This window comes from Aulostomus chinensis, chromosome 7 (genome assembly GCF_037954235.1).
Source record: "Aulostomus chinensis isolate RoL2024-O1b breed Wild chromosome 7, RoL_Achi_v1.0, whole genome shotgun sequence".
In the NCBI taxonomy this organism is placed as follows: domain Eukaryota; kingdom Metazoa; phylum Chordata; class Actinopteri; order Syngnathiformes; family Aulostomidae; genus Aulostomus; species Aulostomus chinensis.
Window position 1 is genome coordinate 26,021,613 of NC_141326.1, and position 19,208 is coordinate 26,040,820.

Consider the following 19,208-nt stretch of genomic DNA (forward strand, 5'->3'; position numbering starts at 1 on the left):
TAAAGGTTTATTCACATTTTCCTGGAAGTATTTGATTTCAATCCTTAGTTTTTCACTGCTGGAAAAAAGTTTGGGAATGTTTGCATAGATTCAGACATACAAAAAAAGAACTTGTTTTTATTTTAAACAGATATCGTACAAACCCCAACTACACTCACTAAAGAGTTACAAAATACACCGACATTACTGCAGTACACATTTTAAGAGCAGTTTGTTTCAGCAGAAAATGTGGGTCTCAAGGAATCTGGGTAGTTGATTTAGCTCCAAATATTGTGCAAGTTTGATTTCCACAAGTTAAATATTTATAGCATCTGCCCTCTACTGGTTAAACACTGCTACTGCAACTTAATATTTGTAATGGAAGCAGCCTCACCTTAAACCAGCTGCCAGACCAGCGGGAAGAAAAAGCGGCCATGAATTTACACCTGCAGCGCCTGTGTTTGGCTCTGGTGTGTAAATGAGCCAGAACTTCCTGCAGAGCCGACATGAGTCATCACTTGTCTGCAGTCTTATAGGTGGGACAGTTGATGACAAAATCTGCCTCCATTACATCACCTGCCACCAGAGCAGCCAATAGCATGATTCAAAAATAATAAATTAACAACACCTGTGTTTCAACCAGTAGAGGGCAGTCACCATGAATATATATATACACGTAGATTTGAAAAAAATAAATAAAAAATGTCAAGATTTGGACATAAACAACAGGGGTTCTGCTGAAAAGAGGAGATGCGCCTCTTTAAATAATAAATTGCTGTCAAAAGAGATGCAGCAGAAAATATTTTTGGAATGTACAGCATGTTTTTCACTTGCAGCTTAAGTTCTCAGTTCAGTCACTGTAAACGTCACGCCATTTTTTATTTTTTTTTAAATAGGAAAAACATTTTCTTCAAAGACAATTTTTCATCACACTCACCCCATGAGGACTTGGGCTTATTTTAATTAATTTACCTCACAAGATAAATAGTAGGACTGCCTTCCTCCTGCTAAGTCTCTGGTGTGGTTGGCGTGTAGATGAGGTATGGGATCTCTGGAAGAGGGAAGGCAGCTTTCGTCTGCCTCTGTAAGTGCATCACGGGAGCGTTTGCTAAACTGGTGCGACTGGTCAGTTGAGCTCCGTCTGTCTGGTCTGTGGGAGGAGGAGAGCCATCAGTCCTCCGGTCAGCAGCAGGGCTGAAACCAGCAGCACCGGCACCGCACAGTTGGTGTCCACCAGCTTTCCAAAGACCATGTTACCAGTGATCGCTGCCACGCGGCCGACTCCCGTGAAGAACCCCAGAGCGGACGACCTGGGGGTGGGGGAGGAGGGGGAGCAGCTTTAAAACACTCCTTCAATACTGACATCACCTCTTGATGGTTTACGCTGATCATGTCAAAGCGAGCCGTTCAGTATTTGTTTACTTCCTAGTTTGTCAAATCCTGGACACAGAAAAAGCAACAAATCATGAATAAACAGCACAATGAGGAAAGATGTCTTGATCTACGCCAAAAAGACCAAAAAAAAAGAGAGGGACACAAAGGTGGAACAATTTGTTCAAAACATGCCAGAAATACCATCTACTATCATCTGATCATTGTGAATTAAAAAAAAAAAGAACATTTTATTGAATTTGTTCCAATTCTGCCTCTAACTGGGCTTCAACTTCTCACACACCAGCTTTACAACTTGAGTTAGAAGCACCAGCCCACTTTTCCCTCCCAGGTTGCTTTATTTGAAGAGCCTGAATGAATTAAAGCATTCATTTCATTAATTTCTACATTTGAGAAAGAGCCATCAAAATGTAATAGCTTTGTGAATCATAATAAATATCCTTTCATCTTATTCATTTAATCAACATATTTCTCCAGCAACAGCAACATTCTGTACATATGAGGCGTTCTGGGGCGCTGAGGTATGATACCGTAGGTGCGTGGGGTAGAGCTCCGTTCCCACCACATCCAGAGCGTTCCAGGCGATCACGGAAACGCCGCTGAACACACAGGAGAGAACCAGGCTCTGAGCTTTGGTCTGGACCATGTAGATGAGGAAGACGCTGAGACTGGACGCCATCAGGCTGCAGGCTGCAGACGCAACAAAGACACTTAACGTGGATGGATGATTCCGGCATCTCACTCACCGGACGTTTCAAATATATTTATAAAAAGAAAAACAGACTCCGGCAAGCCAAATAAAACTGAGGCGAACCGCTTTACAAACCAGAGACTCACACAGCAGCGTCTTCCCTCCAGTGTTGTCCATCATCAGAATAGTGAAGATGTTGCCAGGAAGATTTGATGCAGCGATGACGAAACCCTCCAGATACACTGTCGGGACAAGAGGATAGTCAGCCATCTTTGAACGCCACACCTAGTTTTTCAGGCTGAAATCTCCACAGACATATCAGAACATGTCAACTTCATGCAGGGAAATTGCAACATAGGAAAAATGAAAGGAAAATACCATCATACTATAACTTAATAAAAGTAACTTTAAAGCCTGAGAGACAAAGACTGCAATTTAACAATAATTGCTTTAAGGTGCTTCCCTTACAGCTGCAGAGAAACTTAATCAACGCCTACGCTTGGGCGCCTACGACCACGGTAGATTATCAAGGGTCGATGGAGCTGTGCAGGGGGATTTTGATAATTGACTGATTTCTGGAGGTCTCCATGCTTCGTGTCCTTCACATACTCACCCGCCGTCTTGACCGGGTAGCAGCTGTGGTTCTGGAGTGGCGACGGCAGAGACACGTTGGCACATGGCGAGCCGCCATTTTCAATTCTGGTAAACAGCTCAGGGAACCACATCCACAGCCCGTAATAACTACAAACATGCACACACGTGCACACACACACACACACACACACACACACACACACACACACACACACACACACAGCTTTTAGATTGAAGTCTACATTCAAGAAATATTTATTTGCCTAAAACCCACGTGGGGGCTGTAGCAGCAGAGACATTAATATTGACTACCCTGATGTACCACAAAGGAAGGTTTTGCTGTTAAACTACAGGATTACTGCCTTGGTGAAGATAAAATAGTCTCTCTCAATACCGATAACTGTTCAGCTGCTTTCAACACATCGGAACACAAGTGGAGGGAACCGTTGTTCTTCTGGCTGTACAGTCGGTGGCATTTCTCACCCAAAGGAGATGCAGAAGAAGATGATGAGTACAACGATGCTTCTGGATCGCAGCACGCCACGAAACATCTGCTGAATTGGCTTCACGCCCTGCAAAGAGATTATTCACAAGTTAACACAAGTAGGAGTTCTGACCAAGCAACCTGGTCAACTCGACTGTTAGAACATCACGCTGCTCGCCCTCCCAGGAGAAACGCCTCCCCACTCTGATCACTCCGACTCTGGTGACTGGACAGAAAATCGTTTCTGTTGTGTCTGCGTCTGGTTTTGTTGGCACGTTCGGACAGTTGGCATATTTTGGCTCCAGCTGAATAAATCCAACCATGTTTCTTGAGTTACCACATGGAAACTGGATGCTTTAATAACTATTAACCAACACAATTAAACAGATTATCTCGTGAAATGGGGCACCGAGATAATTAAGAACTAGAAATACAGCATGGCACTTGGAAACATCCATGACGTGCAACTGCCTGATTTCCAACTGTTCATTTTTCATGTCCAAACATAATAGCTCAGAATATAATCTCAGAATATAAAATGGCTGCCATAAAATAATTATGTGTAGTGGACTGCTGTGCCAGATTTAAATATTGTACATTTCTACAACTGTTCCTCTTCTGTGGTCTGTGTGTGTGTGTGTGTGTGTAACTTTACCTTTTTCAAAATATTGGCGAGTTGTTCCCGACGTGAAACCAGCAATTTTAGATCATCCGCTTCCTCTCTTTTCTTGGAGCTGGTACACAAACCAAATTCCTTTAAAAGACAAAAAAAAAAAAAAAAAAAAGCAGGTCAGATTTACCATCACAACGAATACTGAAGCAATACAGGAGGTGTCGATGCTCCAAGATGCAATATTTTAAAAGCAAACTGGCCAACACACAGAAGCCAATGGGACTATTCCCTGTACACAAATAGGTTTTTATGATTTCACGTTCTGTACATAGTGGGAAAAAAAACAAAAAACAAATGTAAGTACTGTGAATTTTTCCTTCATTTTCAAAACATTTGGAAAAATCCATAAACCAACTGTACCGCATTCTTTCCTCATTATAATGATGAATAAACAAGAGAAAACTGGGCTGAATATCATCCATCAGACCAGCGAACACTGCATTAAAACCCAGTTTCCGTTCAGAACAACGACAAACTGTTTTTGCAGTGCCGTGATGTCAACCGTTTTATTTTCCTTGTGTTCAGCGCTTGTTTGACATCTAAGAGTTCGCCTTCACATTTTCATTGTGCCCGACATCTTTCTATTTTTTTCACTACCGTGTTACACTGACATAAAATTATGAATTGTGCTGGTTTAGAACGGTTCATACCGGGAAAGGCTGTCCTCTCCTCCCCGTGTTCAGCTCAAACATCAAGCGGAAGACGCGGATCGCCTCCCTCTCCCGGCCAGCCTGACAGAGACAGTGTGGACACATAAGACGGCAGCTCAGAGGAGAAATCCCCCGCCTGCCGACGCTGAAGGGGCTTTAAGTTACCTCCATGAGGAACTTGGGACTCTCAGGCATGAGCAGCCTGAAGAGGAGGGCTGAGGTGAGGCTGGGGACGGAGCACAGCACCACAAACACCCTCCAGCTCTGGAAGTCCAGTCCGCCCAGAGAGAAGTGGGTCCAGGTTCTGGGAATCACCATCCAGGCCAGACCTGCAGGCATAAAACAGACACCAACATGATCTGTTTTTCCTCATGTCAGTTAATACCTGCCAGGAAAGCTGAGTTTTTCCACCTCAAAAGGACGAGACCATTTTGTGAGGAGGCAGGAAGAAGTTAGTAAACCTGGCAGGAGGCAAAGTGAGATGTCTGCCACCTGATGATTCATCACCTTTTTGCTGCAACAATACAAATGAGACAGGGGGCAGACTCCGGGAACAGTATCTTTGTTTCTTCTTTCACTGACACTCACAGAAGCTGCAACACTGACACTTGAACGGGAAGTCTTTAGCTGGTTTGTTCTTCTTTGCAAAACTTTGTATCAGCTAATAACAAGTGTAACTATCGACCTGCAGCCAGGATGTTTCCAGCCATCCAGAAGGTGGCCAGAGCGCTGATCATCGCGCCTCTCCTCAGTCGGGGCATAAACTCTGAGAAGTAGGAGAAGATCACCGGAATCGACCCGCCGACCCTGCGGAGGGACACTTATGTCACTGATGAGTCCACAACTGTCACTAAAAAAAAAAAAAGACAAATGCGACAAAATACATTGGTTTTGGCACAGTGTTCTGCCTCATATTTGTCCATCCATCCATCAATCCATCTTCATCCGCTTATTCCTGTTAAGGGTTGCGGGGGGTGGAGCCTACCTTATTTTTGTTTTATTAAAGGCACTGTTCATCTGCTGTGGACAATATAGTTTAGCTTTTTAATTCTATGAGCTCATATCCTCAAAGTCTCCCTAACTGAGCTTCCACAACAGCTTCCAAAATGGTCTTTTTGTGTGTGGGAGACTGTTGGAATAAAAAAGAAAAAAAAAAAAGATGTAAAAATATGAAAATCTTCACCCGACGCCGCTGATGAACCGCAGCAGCAGGAAGAGCCAGAACCACGGCGCCGCGCTGGCCAGACCTCCAAACAGCCCGTTCACTGATAGAGACACAACCAAGACCTTGCAGCGCCCCCTCTGGTCAGCCAAATATCCCCACATGTAGCCACCCACCATCATTCCTGGTACACACAAGAGTACTACAGTCAGGACAGGCACCTGCATTCGCTTTGACTAAGAAGCCGGTGTTATGAAGTGTCACAAGGTATTTTGACTCCTACTATCCACCTTATAACCTTGTACTTGTACGTGCCACAGTACTACAACTCTATCTTATGCATTCTATTTTTATATTGAATTGTATTCAGGGACTATACCTTTCAGCCATAATTGAAACTTTTCAAGATCTCCTTGGGAATTTTTAATATATATATATATATACATATATACACACACACACACACACACACACACTTACTTTTTAAATTATTCCTGAAAATGTCATGGCTGTAAGTGTTTTTTCTTTTTGTCAATTTGAAAAGTAGACTCGCCTTCGGCTTCTTGGCTACCACCACTCCACCGACTACCACTTCGCCCCCCTGCACCACTCGTCAGTATCCCACTAAAACTAATTCATTCATGTGTTGGGTGACTCATGCCAGTGAGATCAGCCGGCGTCCTCGGCAGCGGAGGCGGAGCGGCTCTGCACCTATGAACCTGCTTGAGTCATGAAAATCAAACGACCGTGATTCACCGAGGAAGATGCTGGCGGTCAGGAGGCCCATGTCTGAGGAGCTGAGCAGCAGGTCGCAGCGAGCCGTCGGCAGCAGAAAAGACACGCAGAGAATCTCCACGGCGTCGCTGGCGTTGGCCCAGCCGCACAGCAGCAGCAGCAGCCAGTGGAACAAGCCGAAGCCTGACAGCAACACAAACATTTTGGAGGGTCATCTGGAATCTTTGCAGCCTTATTTATTCATTCACTCAACAGCTGCTCGCCAGCACACACGCATCCAAACGGCGTGTAGCAGGTGGATATTTAGACCTGTGAAAACAGGACAGGCTCAGGCGTAAACACCACTGCTCGGTTCCAATATGTGCCCACGTCTCAGTGTGTAAGCATCGACCAGGTAAAGCTCTGGGTGGAGACCGCATGCAGCCAACATTAAGGGCCCTTTAGTAATGTCTATGAACAATCCTGAGCAACAAAAAAAAAGCCAAAATATATATAATAAACAGAAGAGGTCTTTCACAATAATGTCGTTATGTTTTTTTAGGTTCAAAAAAAGAGTAACAGGTCAATTTCCCTTCAATTTAAATGCTTCCATCTAACAATCATTTTTAACTACTTGGGGATTTCAGTTAATTTCTCGCTAACGACCCAAACAATAAGCAAATAAATAAAACACAAGACCTGCAAAAACAGTGAAACCAAATCTTTCACAAGCTGATTATCACTTCTGAATAAGGTTTAGTTCAGAGATGCTAGATGAGCTTTCAAGTGCTAAAACTAAGATATCTGTAGACTTAAAGGTTGTCAGCATTTGATCAAGTTAACTTGGGGGGGGGGGGGTGCAAATGGTCAGAGAACATCCAAGCTAACAAGGTTCACCTCCACAACACAAACAACAAAAAGCTCACAAAGCACATCCTCCTCCAGCGCGTTTTCTCCTCACAGCAAATGTTTTTATTTACTTCTGGTGCTGAAGAGCAACAACAGAACCAACCGGACGTGACATCACCTGCTTCCTCTATTGCCTCCTCGTACGTTAATCTTCTCTGCGCCACCTCACCGGCACCAGGCGGGACGTTTGACGTGCTCCTGTCAAAAATGATTTCACCTAAAAACACAAACCCATCGGGTGAATCGGAGGCGGGAAATAGAAATCGAGCAGTGACAACAGAAATGTGATGGTTTTGTTCATTTTCAGGTAAAAGCGAAGGTTTTTCTGGCTTCTTTCATCATTTAAAGCATGAAATTTAACATTTTGAAGGCTTAGTCATACAAAACCAGTCTATGAGAAAATGTGAATGCCAGAACAGCTTGTCTTTACTACTAAGAGTCATCGGGACAATAACGCAGTGTGAGTTTTAAGACTCTTTTAAAGTGTTCTGCATTTGTTTCTATTTCAGTTTTAGGAGTGTTTCATGAATTTATCACTTCCCGAACTTTCCCAAAAACTGAAGTGCTCAGATCCTCCACTCGGTACTTGGTGAAAGCACATCTAGCAAGTAGAGGGAGCAGCCAAGGTGGACTCAGCCTAACTTGATGTACATCCAGGTGGCGCTAGAGAAAAGGACGACCCACTTGGAGGAGTACATGAAAGTGTGAAGAAAAAACATTCTGTTGCCACCAGGTGGCACCATGACTTATCTGCTCCAAGATTTAATGGATTCTTCCTTGGCTGCCAAGAAGTTTTTGCATAATTCTGCTGACGCCACTGGGAACATGATCCCCTTGGCAAAGGAAAGATATCTCATTTATAAAAGTACTCAGGTTCTTTACTCACTATTTAGTTTGAGCACATTTGGCAACAATGGCGGCCTCGCGCCTTCTTCAAGCCTGCCACGTCATTCTTTTGGAGGATTGCTTCATTCTTCTTGGCAGAGTTCTTCAAACTAACCACATGGACCGGGAGCGTTGGTGCACAGCCATATTCAGATGTCTGGCTGGACCGACCACTCCGGGACGGATCTTTCTTCTCCTGGTGGTATAAATAAAGTTGCGCTAGAGATCCTGAGCATTCTGGGAAACTCAAGTTGCCGCTCTGTGTTTGTTTCACCAGAGGAATCTGCTTCTCATGGTCTGAGAGAATTCTGCTGCCATTGGGTGAATTCCCAGAGGAATGTCATGTTGCTGTTAGTGAGGAATGGCATCCATCTGGCCACTGACCGTGAGGCCTGATTGGTGGAGTGCTGCTCTGGTGTCTGTCGCTCTCTGGGGATTTTGCCGGGGTTTCTGGGACATCTTCACCCTCTGCCAAGGTGCAGGAGACAGGAAGAGCAACACTGAGGGGAGAAGAGCTTCTATCGACTCCACCAAGGAGGTCGTGTTCTAGGAAGCGTTTGTTTGCCTTTCAGCAGGATTACACAAAAACTGGTGAAGCGTCTGTTGTTCGGGTCAAGGAAGAACCCATTAAAGTCTGGGTCGGATTAGTCACAGCACAGGAAATTGCAAGTTTGTTTGTTTTTTCACAATTTGATATAAGCCTCTATTCCAAACTTCACAACTGATGAGAGTCCTGGCCCTGAAGACCATCTGCAGGCTGAATTTATGTCATAGCGCCACCTAGCAGTTACATCACTTGATTTAATTCAAAATATACTCGTCTCATGGGTGCATTATTCTGCTCCTTCACGCAAAATCCAGATACTTCAAGTTTCAGAGGACAGTGGGACACAGGGACCTTTTCGTGCGTTGAGGAGAACTGCACCGCAGGACCGTTGTGTTTTTAGCCTTCATCAGGGTGCTGCTTGATGTGATACAGGATTTTTGACTCTCTGTCATCAGGACGTCTGGTTCTTGGTCACCTGTCCGACTCTTTGGCCCTGATCAACCAAACAGACCAAGATGTTTGGCGCTTCCAAACAAGCTACTGAGCTCTTGGTTGCATTAAATGTTGCAGAAATAAACTTCTTTCCTTACCCAGGTGTTTGGCTAAATCCTGTCTCACAGGTCTACAAGTAATTCACCCTCATAGCTTGACATTATACAGACAAGTGTGTCCCATTAACTCAGTTACACACAGGTGGAGTCCAATCAAGTTGTAGACTCATTAGAAGCAGTAATAGCAAGTATGCAGCCTCATGAAGGAGCTGATTATCAGCCCTTTCTTTAAATAAAGTTGATCCACAACCACTTATTTCGCTCTGCATTTGTGGAGAATCGTTTTTAGACTCATAATAGATCTGAATCCATAATAAAATGTGGAAAACTTGAAATGGTCTGAAACCTTTGCTAAGTTATTTACAGTATTTTAGGGCTCCCGCGCCCAATAAAAAAAGAAGGCAAACTAAAGCTGAATAATCTCCAAAAACTAAAGGAGTGGAGTTCATACTTTGTTCACAGTTTTTCACGGTTAATGATGAAGACACTCACCATCATCCGAGTCAAGCTCGTTGGGTTCCCGGTTGTCTCCGGTGAGAAGCGGCACCGCGTCCCCGGTGTACACGTAGCGAGACATCCTCAAAGTTGGATGCCTCTTCTATGGTCAAATTAGCTACTCGTCCGTACCTCTGGTCAGGTCCATATCACTCTTTCCACCGCTGCGTCTATCTCATGACCGGGGAGCCTGCTGGCGAGCTAAGCTAACCCACCGAGAAGGAGGACCAGGAAGTAAAAAGAGACAGCGGCGGTTTGCGTTGCACGTCCCGGGCGTCTTCCTTCCCTATCAGTTTGTCTTCAGGCGAGCTAGCGCAATACCACAGCCGTGCTATATCCTCACATGAGCAGCGGAGGACACATTAGCAGCCGAAGGCAACGCGTCTGTCTGTCTGTCAACCTGTCTGTGTGCGCGGTGAGCAGCAGTCTCTCCGTGCGTTTTAATAAAGATTGAAGATGGCGACCAGCTCGGAGCGCAGTCCTCCTCCGTTCCCGGACACTGAGGACCAAGATGTGCTGGACTCCGGAGAAGTCGGAGGCCGAGGCAGTGATGAGGACGACGGAGACGACCTCTTCATGAGCTTAGTATGTCTGAAGTTTTGGCACCATTTCACGGCTTTTGACGTGGGTAACACACAGCGGTTAGCTAGCGGAGACAGCTAATGTGGCACTTTTGGCCAAAAGTTTTGTGGTGTTGACCAAACGTTTCGCTAGTTTTAACGCACAGGTGACTCTTTTTGTTGACTGTCCCGTTGGGTAATGCTAGAATTTTCTTCACCCTGAACTACAATGTGCTGGTTTTGATGCAGGAAATCCCTGTTTTGACACCTGGTGGTGCTCTTCTAAAACATTTATTAATTTCGTTTTGCTAAGTTGTGATACTTAACACTGCTACGATGTGATTTCCGTTCAACCTGGAAAGCAGGACTGTTTGGATGCATCAGCGTTCAATATTACAGGGTGTCCGGGATCAACATATTTGACATTTCTCGGTCAGGTTAACTTGTACCAAATCTGAGGTATGCTAATGTCAGGGTGCAGACTCTCAGGCTATCCAAGCTAGCAGCTGCCCCTGAGATTTAAGCCTGAATGAAGTTTAGGGTTTAAAACTTGACATGTATTCTGGAAATGACTGCGCTACTCCATGGTTATGAATTCCAGCCATTTTTATTATCATTCTTTTTACTTTTTTTTTTTTTTTTTTGAATGAGGATTACAAATTGGCCCAAGCAGCCTCCTGTCATGTGAGTGGGCACTGGTCACATGGTCAGAACCCGGATGTTTTCCTACAGTCAAAGTTCAGAGGAAAGACCGGAAAGTTGCTGCTGTCTTTGATTTGTGAGCTGCGTGGAAACACACGACTCAGCATTTGTGGATTTTACTTTTTAACAGGGCGTGTAGTCGAAGTAAAGTTAGCATAGTATACAGGATCGGTGTCTCCTGTGGATCCACAGTCGTCTGCAACAGGAATTAATCATTCATCAATTTAAAAAAGGTCATAACGGCTTTAAATTGTCCATAGCAGAGCACTGAGCAGTGAAACACTTGTAGGCTTGTACACTGACTTTGCTGGGTGATCTGGAAAATGTTTCTGAACTTTGGTGAAATTCAACAACACCGAAAACGACATCCTCAAAAAACAAAGCATGAATTGGGGCGATAACCTGTATAAACATTCTCAAAAAGTTGCATTTATTTCACTTGAGACGCATTACTTTTAACTAGGGGTACAAAATACCCTGCCACTTGTGTATATATGTTGTAGTATTTGTGAGTAAAAATATTCTGAAAGCCCTTTTACAAGTCCACCTTTTTCTCTATTCATTTTTTTACTCCATTTGTTTTAGCGTAGGTACTCAGCAGGAATAGGTTGAATGACTTTCTGTGTCCTCTTTATCTTTTTATTTCAATTTTATGTTGAAGTGCAGTGAAAAAAAATCTAAGTTCTTCACTTTGATGAATAAAAGGGAACTGAGAACAACAGATTACAATCCAAGATAGAAGAAACACAAAGAAGGCAAATAAATGATCAAAAAATATGAAAGTGGAAGCCACAAGATACTAAATATTACTGTTATACTGTGGCAGGAAAAGTGTATAAAACCAGATGCTGAACAATTGACTTAAGCTCAGGAATCATTTTAGGAGGGTTTTATGGATGCTTTATGATGCGTTTGTGAAACCATCATGAATTGTCCTCACAATAAAAGCTCTGCTCTTGATTCAGATAAGCATGAATGGCGGCGTCTGACTCTTGGTAGTTTTACAAATTAAAAAGCAACATACGATGGACAGCTGTTAACCAGATGACATAATGTTGTTCCTCCTTGTCCCCAGAACGAGTCTCCACTGACTGACATGGACAGCACATCGCCGCCTGCCAGTGAGCCCAGTGATATTTTGATGAGCCCTCCCAGTGATATCATGGACGATCCGTTGATTGAACCCATCAGCCAGCCAGAAACCAAACCAGACATCGAGCCCGTCAGCGAGCCCTTGGATGATTTTGTCGACTTGACAAACAACCTGACGGCTGCTGATGACACAGTCAAAGCGGAAAGTCCAGTTGCAGATGCAGCAAAAGGCGCAACTGAAATCCCTGTAGATGAACCCTCCTATGATTTTGTTGATCTTTTGGGAAGTGAAACTGAGGCGCCACAAGAGGAAGTTGTGGAAGAGGATGTTGCCGACGAAGTGGCAACAGATAAGGATGAAGCTACCAGCAGTGTCATACGACAACCCGATGATGCAGAACAGGAAGCAAAAGAAACTTTCTCTGCTCCAATCATTGACACCACTGACAGTTCTTCAGCAAATCACTCACAACCGCCACCGGAGAGTGGCAAAGTTGTTGATCCTTTGGTTGACCTTCTTAGCGATCCTCTCCTCACTGAGGCCAAAAAACCAAGCCCCAGCATAGACTTGTTTGAAGACGAGGGAAGCGACTTGTTCGCAGAACCACTGAAGACAAAATCTGCAAAGCAGCCACAGAAAAACCTCTTTGGAGAACCAGATGAGGATCTGTTCGGTGAGCCGCTGGGTGCCACCACCAAGATAACCACTAGCAAAGAGCAGAAGGACACGTCCGTCACAATCAAGCCCAGCGCTGTTAGTGAAATTAGTGGACCTCTGCAGGAGAGTAACCATGAAGATATCTTCACGGAGGAAGCTGTCATCACGGCGCCCAGTATCAGTAAAACCCAGAGTGTCAACACCAAGACGAATGGAGTCCACTCTGAAGAGGAGACAGACATCTTTGCTGGTGGGTCCAATCCTCATCTCATGTAGTACAACGGGACTTGTCCTGAATTCCAAAACTCAGTGTTTACCGACTTACTGTTTTAGTTGTATCTAAACTACAAGTATTCAGTTGCGATTTCACATTTTTGACCATGGATGTGTCTTGGTGAGATGCAGATATACGACGAGACATTTTATCTTCGAAAACATCACGACATCTGCATCACTGACTGAAGGGAACACATCAGGAATGTTTTTCTTAAACTGTGCTGAGGTGTAAGCTTCACTGAATTTGACAACTGAGATGAAAAGACTCAAAATGCATCATCTTAACCTCGTGCCACTGTAAACACACACACACACACACTCTGTAAGTACAATATAAAATCATAATTGCAACAGGGGAACCCAGGTTATACCAGCTGCTCTGTTGCATCACACAGTATATTGGAGCATCGTTGTTCTGTAAAAAAATTTAAGCAAAAATGAATTAAAAGCAACAGCATGAAAACATTTCATGACTTGTGTTTGTTTTCCAGCAGAAGCCACAGTGGAGCTTTCTCTGGACAGTCCACGGAACGAGAGAAAGCTGGATGTGACGACCAAACCAGCCGCGTCTGCCCCCTCACTGCCAGCAGCCGGCAGCCAGGCCAAGCCGCAGGCCGCTGCCCTGGAGGTGGTACGTGTCTATCCAACCGTCCAGAGTCAGGGTCCAGGTGTAGCTGGAACAAAGTCTGTGTTATATTGGGGAATAAAAGGTTCCAACTGCCAAAGTTAAGGCAGTTTTTACATTCGCTCAGAATAAATGATTGACATTCTGAAAGCAGCTGTAATTGTTCAGCTGCAGCTTCACAGTGTGCGTGTGTGTGTGTTTTAAGCTGCAGGCAGATATTTAATAGAAAAAGAAGTCTCATTTAAAAAAAAAAAACCTCTAGTGACCTCAAGTGTCAATATGAACAGCAGAAGAGCAAAGGTGTTTCCCTCAGGAGATCAACACCAGAGCTGAAGGAGAGTAAATACTTGCTTTAGATTCACCAGGTGGAAGAATCACAACTCAGCGTGAATGATAATGTAACACAGTAAACCGCCAGATATGTACATATCCGTCATTTGTAATAATATCAATTCTGCTGCGTTCAAATTAAGTTGATTGATGGGTGGCTGGAGGCAGAACAAGTGACAAGATGTTTCACTTTCTCTTCAATATGTATTTCAGTTGGAAAAGGAGGAAGAGGAAGAGCTGGAAGACAAATTTGACATCTCTGTTTCTGTCACCGACCCGGAGAAGATAGGTGAGGTTCATCTCATTCTAATTTGGTTAAATAATCAGGGTATAATCTATCCATCTCAATGAAACGGTGTTTATTCTGAGGAACATAAGCCTTTTATTCAGTCAATGTAAGAAACACGAATAACCCAGATCCCTGTGTCCCCCTGCAGCCTTCCTGACAAGCCTGGGAATACTTGTGTTGCATTTGTGACTGTCTGCCTCATTCAGTGAATTCCTCTCATTTTTACAGGAGACGGGATGAACGCCTACATGGCCTACAGGGTCTCCACACAGGTGAAACAGATGTTAGAAAACAAAAGATATTAAAACGTAGCCCATCTTTTATTCAGAGGATGTTCAGACAGTTACTCATCAGATACGACGATAGCGAAAACACACCTGAACTCTTAACTGTTCACATTTTACTCTTTCAGTCGTACTCTGAATCGTAGCTGGTTCTGTCTTTGTAGAAGTAGCTCTGCTGAACACACAAGGGTTTCAGTAAGTGATTGTTTGACCTGTTTCAGACTTCGCTGTCCATGTTCCGCAACAAGACATTTACAGTGAGGCGGCGCTTCAGTGACTTCCTCGGCCTTTACGAGAAGCTGGCAGAAAAACATGGACCAAACGGCGTCATTGTGCCTCCCCCGCCAGAGAAGAGCATCCTGGGTAGGCTGACCTCGCGGTACAGTTTCCTCAGATGTTGTGACGTTTACCTCTGATCTTTATCACTAGCGAGAGTGTGTGCGTTGTCCTGTCTCAGGTATGACGAAAGTGAAGGTGGGAAAGGAAGATTCTTCGTCCGCCGATTTCCTTGAGAGAAGAAGAGGTGCCTTGGAGAGGTGAGAGCTCAGCTGGTAGGGAAGTACACAACGATTGATCACAAAAGCTGCCATCAAACTTTTGTCTTTACCAACGGTTGTTGTTTCAGTCCTGCTGCCCTGCCAGTGCAGCAGAGTAGTTTTTCAACCCATTTTCTTCTTTCCGCAGGTATCTTGAGAGGGTGGTGAATCACCCCTCTCTTCTCCAAGATCCTGATGTCAGAGAGTTCCTGGAGAGAGACGAAGTAAGGCAAAATGGTGCCTTTTCAGTTGTGAACATAAATTGTACAGATGAAATAGTCATGATATGTTCTGTTCAAACCTGAGCTAAATGGAGCAGAGGGTGCAATTCTTCTGTACGTGTTCAAATGCACCCAGGAGGCATTCAAGGTCAAATCTCGTGCTTCACATTTTCCACAGAGAATCAGTAGGGGGCAGCATGTGATTACAAGGTTGGCACATCCACTCTTTAAATCAAGCCGTGCTGGGGGTGCTTTCGAATGCCTTGCGTGAACTCATTTACTCACATCCGTCCACTTGTGATTGGATCATGCAAGATGCATGTTGATACCGGGCCTGAACAGCCAGAGATTCACAGAGACGTTTTCCGTTTAAAACGTATTCATGTTTGAAATGGTATTCTGTTCAAACGTGTCACATGTTTTCAGTTGCCCCGAGCAGTGAGCACCCAGGCTCTGAGCGGCGCCGGCTTCCTGAAAATGATCAACAAAGCAACAGATGCCGTCAGCAAAATGACCATCAAGATGAACGAGTCCGACGTGGTGAGTCTGAAAGTGCTTCTGAAGGGATTTTTAACTTCCAAGCCTGGATTTTTAGAGTTTTACTAATGGTTTGCTCTACTTCAGTGGTTTGAGGAAAAGCTGCAGGAGGTGGAATCTACAGACCAGCAGTTCAGGAAGCTCCACGCACTGGTGGAATCCCTGGTCATCCACAGAAAAGGTAACAGGGGAGATCTTCTGTCTTAAATTGCTGTCCACCCCAGGATTCCACAACATACTCTGATGTGACGCCTCTCCTCTAGAGCTGTCGTTGAACACCGCCAGCTTTGCCAAAAGTGCAGCCATGCTGGGCAGCGCAGAGGACAACACTGCTCTGTCCCGGGCTCTCTCTCAGCTGGCGGAGGTGGAGGACAAGATGGAGCAGTTACATCAGGAGCAGGCAGCCAATGACACCTTCCGCTTTGCTGAACTCATCGCTGATTTTATCCGCCTGCTCGGTGCTGTGAGGGTAGGTAGTATTCCTGGATGTCGTCTAATCCCGTGTAGCTCAGGGAACAGCATCTGGAGTAGGTGTGCTTGGGCTGAGGCTTGTTTTTAGTTGGTTTATGACTTGAGATGTAACATTTAATATAAATCTCTGGCTGGATATGAAGTTTTCAAGCAGCCAACACGGACCATCGTGGGGGGGTTAACACAGGAAAATGTGCTGTCAATCAGTCGCATCTAAAAATCCAAGTAGTGAGATTTGAGTAGAGTGATAAAAGTAAACGGAGACGGAGATTGAGAGCAGATTGATGATTGTTTCCTCGTGCAGCCTCTCAGACACCAGCCGTGCATGATTTTGTAGCGGTAGATAAATAGGGATCTTGACTAAATGGCCTCAGAAAGCACTGCAGATGTAAACATGCAACGGTTCTGTGTTTTCTATCTTGAAGGGGTCGTTTGATCACCGGATGAAGGCGTGGCAGCGTTGGCAGGACGCTACGACTATGCTGCAGAAGAAGAGGGAGGTCGAGGCCAAACTCCTGTGGGCCAACAAGCCGGACAAACTGCAGCTGGCCAAAGAGGAGATCGCTGAGGTGAAACACAGACCAAACAAGTCTTTAAACATGATTTGCACGTGGAGTTTGTTTGTGCAAGAACAGTTTGTATTTTTCTCTTTTGTGTTGAAACATTTCCTCACTGCCTGCTAACAGTGGGAGGCCAAGGTGACGCAGTACGAGAGAGACTTTGAAAGAGTCTCTGCCACCGTGCGCAAGGAAGTCGTCCGCTTTGAGGTACAGATTTTGTATTTATATACTGTGAACGGCTGAAAATAGTCCTCCATAGTGGTTGAGTTTTGTTTTTGTTTTTTTTCTCTTACAGAAAGAAAAGACTAAGAATTTCAAAACAAAGATAATCCAATACCTGGAGTCTCTGCTTCAGTCCCAGCAACAGGTGAGTGTCCACCTGCCCTAACTTTTACTCAAGCTTATTCCATCTTTTGTCACAAATACTGATTGAGATTTGTAATGATGATGGGAGAAAGACAGAAAAGAGTAACAGTGCTATCATTAGTTTTATATCATGGCCAAAGCAACAAGGAAGAACATTACTGAGGTTCAGCCTAAGTTTCCTTTTCCTTTAAAAATGTAAGAAAATGGTTAAAACACAATTTCCACATCAACATACACCAACTGCTCCTTTGTCACCGCAGGTCCCAGCAAACACTGTCCTGAACCGTTGGACAGACACACAGCTTACTGTTTGAAACATTACACTAAAAAAACAACACGAAGCTCTGGTTTGTGATTCTGAATGAACCTGCTCTGTTTCTCTCTCCTCTCTGCAGCTGATAAAGTACTGGGAGGCGTTCTTACCCGAAGCAAAAGCGATCGCCTAACCCTCGAGCACCAGCTGTTTGGATGACAAAACAGGATGCCTTTTTTTCTTATACACTTTACCTCTTTGCCTTTAAAACCAAGGAAATATGCGCGCATTGTAAAGGGAGATACAATCAACCAGTTTTTTAAAAAATCACCTTTAACATACAACTCTGTATTCTAGTGTATTAATAATTGTATATTTTCATTTAACCTTCCACAAATATTTTCTTATTCGATAAAGAGAGATGGCATATACAAAGATATGGACACAAGAGGAAAAAAAAAAAGACAGAAAGATTCCATTAATTTCCACCAGAGAAGGGAAACCAGTGGGTTGTTCTCAGGATTTTCTCCTTCACATCAGCAGTGGTTCATTGTTTACAGCGGCTGCTCTCTCGTCAGATGTTTGTGGGGACCCCGATGAAGAAAGTGGCCAACACTTTCTCTCCGTTTCTTCTTTTTAATGACACAAAGGGATAAACTAGTTAAGATTTATGAGCACTTCCACCAGGTGGATTAAATACGTTATTATTCAGCTGTGTTATAATTTTTTTCTTTCTTTCAAATATGAGACACTATTGATGCTGGGGGGAAGGGTACGGGGTTACAGAGAAGCATTCGAGCGTTAGGGTCTACAGCTGGGGTCAAGGGTTACGCTGTTGGTCAAGCATGTGGGTTTATTGTTTAAGAAATTATTTCAATCATTGTGCAAACTTTTAACTCTTCGTGTCTGTGCCTTTTTAAAGGAACATACCATTTTTTGGGGGAAATGCACTTATTGTCCATCCTCAACAGAACCAGACAGATATCCATCTCTCCTCTGTATGTGCAGGAGGGGGCCGGAACCCCCAGAGCCTGACCGACTGCTAGTTAGCTTAGCACGATGGGTGGTGGTGGATGGTCTGTGTAGCATCCTCTTGTTAAGGTCACCAAATACATAAAACTCTCTTTGCCCGCATTAACAGAACTGTTACGTGCTATGAAATGGCAATTTGAAGATTGTCAGACGTTGTAATTTTACAATTTGACAAATTGCCGGAACTACTTTCCCGATGGGGCGCAGTGATTTGATGTGTCACAGCACCTCAAAACTTAAGCCAACTCGGCACTTGCAGGAAAAAAAAACAACAAGGTCCTGAACCTTTTCTGATTGAACTGGATTACCAACAGGTGTTGCAGGCTTAGCAAGCAAGACTGAGATATGATAACCTGCCCATTCACTTCCATTCAGCGTGCTAAGCTAACAAGCAGTCAGCTGGTCTTTGTGGGTCTCAGCCCCCTCATGCACACAGAGAGAAGGGCATTTATCTTCTTGCGCAGTGAGAATGACTAGTAAGCGTAATTCTGAAAAACTGGGCGCGTTCTTTGAAATCAGGGTGGTGTTGGACACCACAAAAACTAGAGGCTTGTTGCTTCCATGTGTGTCAGCCCACAGTGACGGAACCACACAGGTGTTTTGGCATCGTTTTTTTTTTTTTTTTCCATCATATTTTGTGTTTTACTTAACAGCAACTTGCAGAGACTTGAAACTTGCTTGAAGTATGTA

The 19,208-nt window shown here is 44.2% G+C and overlaps 2 protein-coding genes across 4 annotated transcripts; one reads left to right on the plus strand and one right to left on the minus strand.

Moving 5' to 3' along the window:
* Positions 1-6: 6 nt before the first annotated feature.
* Positions 7-10,510, minus strand: sv2 (synaptic vesicle glycoprotein 2). Of its 2 annotated transcripts, XM_086209587.1 has the most exons (14): positions 9,724-10,507; positions 8,135-9,173; positions 7,367-7,465; positions 6,382-6,543; positions 5,647-5,809; positions 5,149-5,270; positions 4,629-4,792; positions 4,464-4,544; positions 3,796-3,894; positions 3,140-3,228; positions 2,676-2,803; positions 2,209-2,304; positions 1,902-2,061; positions 7-1,289 (listed from the first exon to the last, which is right to left on the minus strand). In XM_086209587.1, the coding sequence occupies exons 4-14, from the start codon at positions 6,410-6,412 to the stop codon at positions 1,106-1,108; spliced, it is 1,317 nt and encodes a 438-aa protein (XP_086065713.1). In that variant the 5' UTR covers positions 6,413-6,543; positions 7,367-7,465; positions 8,135-9,173; positions 9,724-10,507; the 3' UTR covers positions 7-1,105. The 2 variants fall into 2 exon arrangements, with proteins under 2 accessions (XP_086065713.1, XP_086065712.1); XM_086209586.1 differs by lacking the exon at positions 8,135-9,173 and having other exon boundaries at positions 9,724-10,510.
* Positions 9,769-19,143, plus strand: snx1a (sorting nexin 1a). Of its 2 annotated transcripts, none has more exons than XM_086209584.1 (15): positions 9,769-10,311; positions 12,064-12,988; positions 13,506-13,645; positions 14,183-14,258; positions 14,487-14,530; positions 14,764-14,905; positions 15,000-15,078; positions 15,227-15,302; positions 15,726-15,839; positions 15,924-16,017; positions 16,100-16,305; positions 16,733-16,876; positions 16,994-17,074; positions 17,163-17,234; positions 17,629-19,143. In XM_086209584.1, the coding sequence occupies exons 1-15, from the start codon at positions 10,183-10,185 to the stop codon at positions 17,677-17,679; spliced, it is 2,373 nt and encodes a 790-aa protein (XP_086065710.1). In that variant the 5' UTR covers positions 9,769-10,182; the 3' UTR covers positions 17,680-19,143. The 2 variants fall into 2 exon arrangements, with proteins under 2 accessions (XP_086065710.1, XP_086065711.1); XM_086209585.1 differs by having other exon boundaries at positions 9,771-10,311; positions 13,509-13,645.
* The last annotated feature ends 65 nt before the right edge of the window (positions 19,144-19,208 follow it).

Coding starts and splice junctions, on each gene's coding strand:
- sv2 (XM_086209586.1), bottom strand. CDS start 9,808: ATGTCTCGCTACGTGTACACCGGGGACGCGGTGCCGCTTCTCACCGGA. Junction 5,810..6,381: donor GACCGCCAGCATCTTCCTCG/GTGAATCACGGT, acceptor TGTGTGTACCAG/GAATGATGGTGGGTGGCTAC. Junction 2,062..2,208: donor TGGAGGGAAGACGCTGCTGT/GTGAGTCTCTGG, acceptor TTGCGTCTGCAG/CCTGCAGCCTGATGGCGTCC.
- snx1a (XM_086209584.1), top strand. CDS start 10,183: ATGGCGACCAGCTCGGAGCGCAGTCCTCCTCCGTTCCCGGACACTGAG. Junction 14,906..14,999: donor GCCAGAGAAGAGCATCCTGG/GTAGGCTGACCT, acceptor GTCCTGTCTCAG/GTATGACGAAAGTGAAGGTG. Junction 15,303..15,725: donor AGTTCCTGGAGAGAGACGAA/GTAAGGCAAAAT, acceptor ACATGTTTTCAG/TTGCCCCGAGCAGTGAGCAC.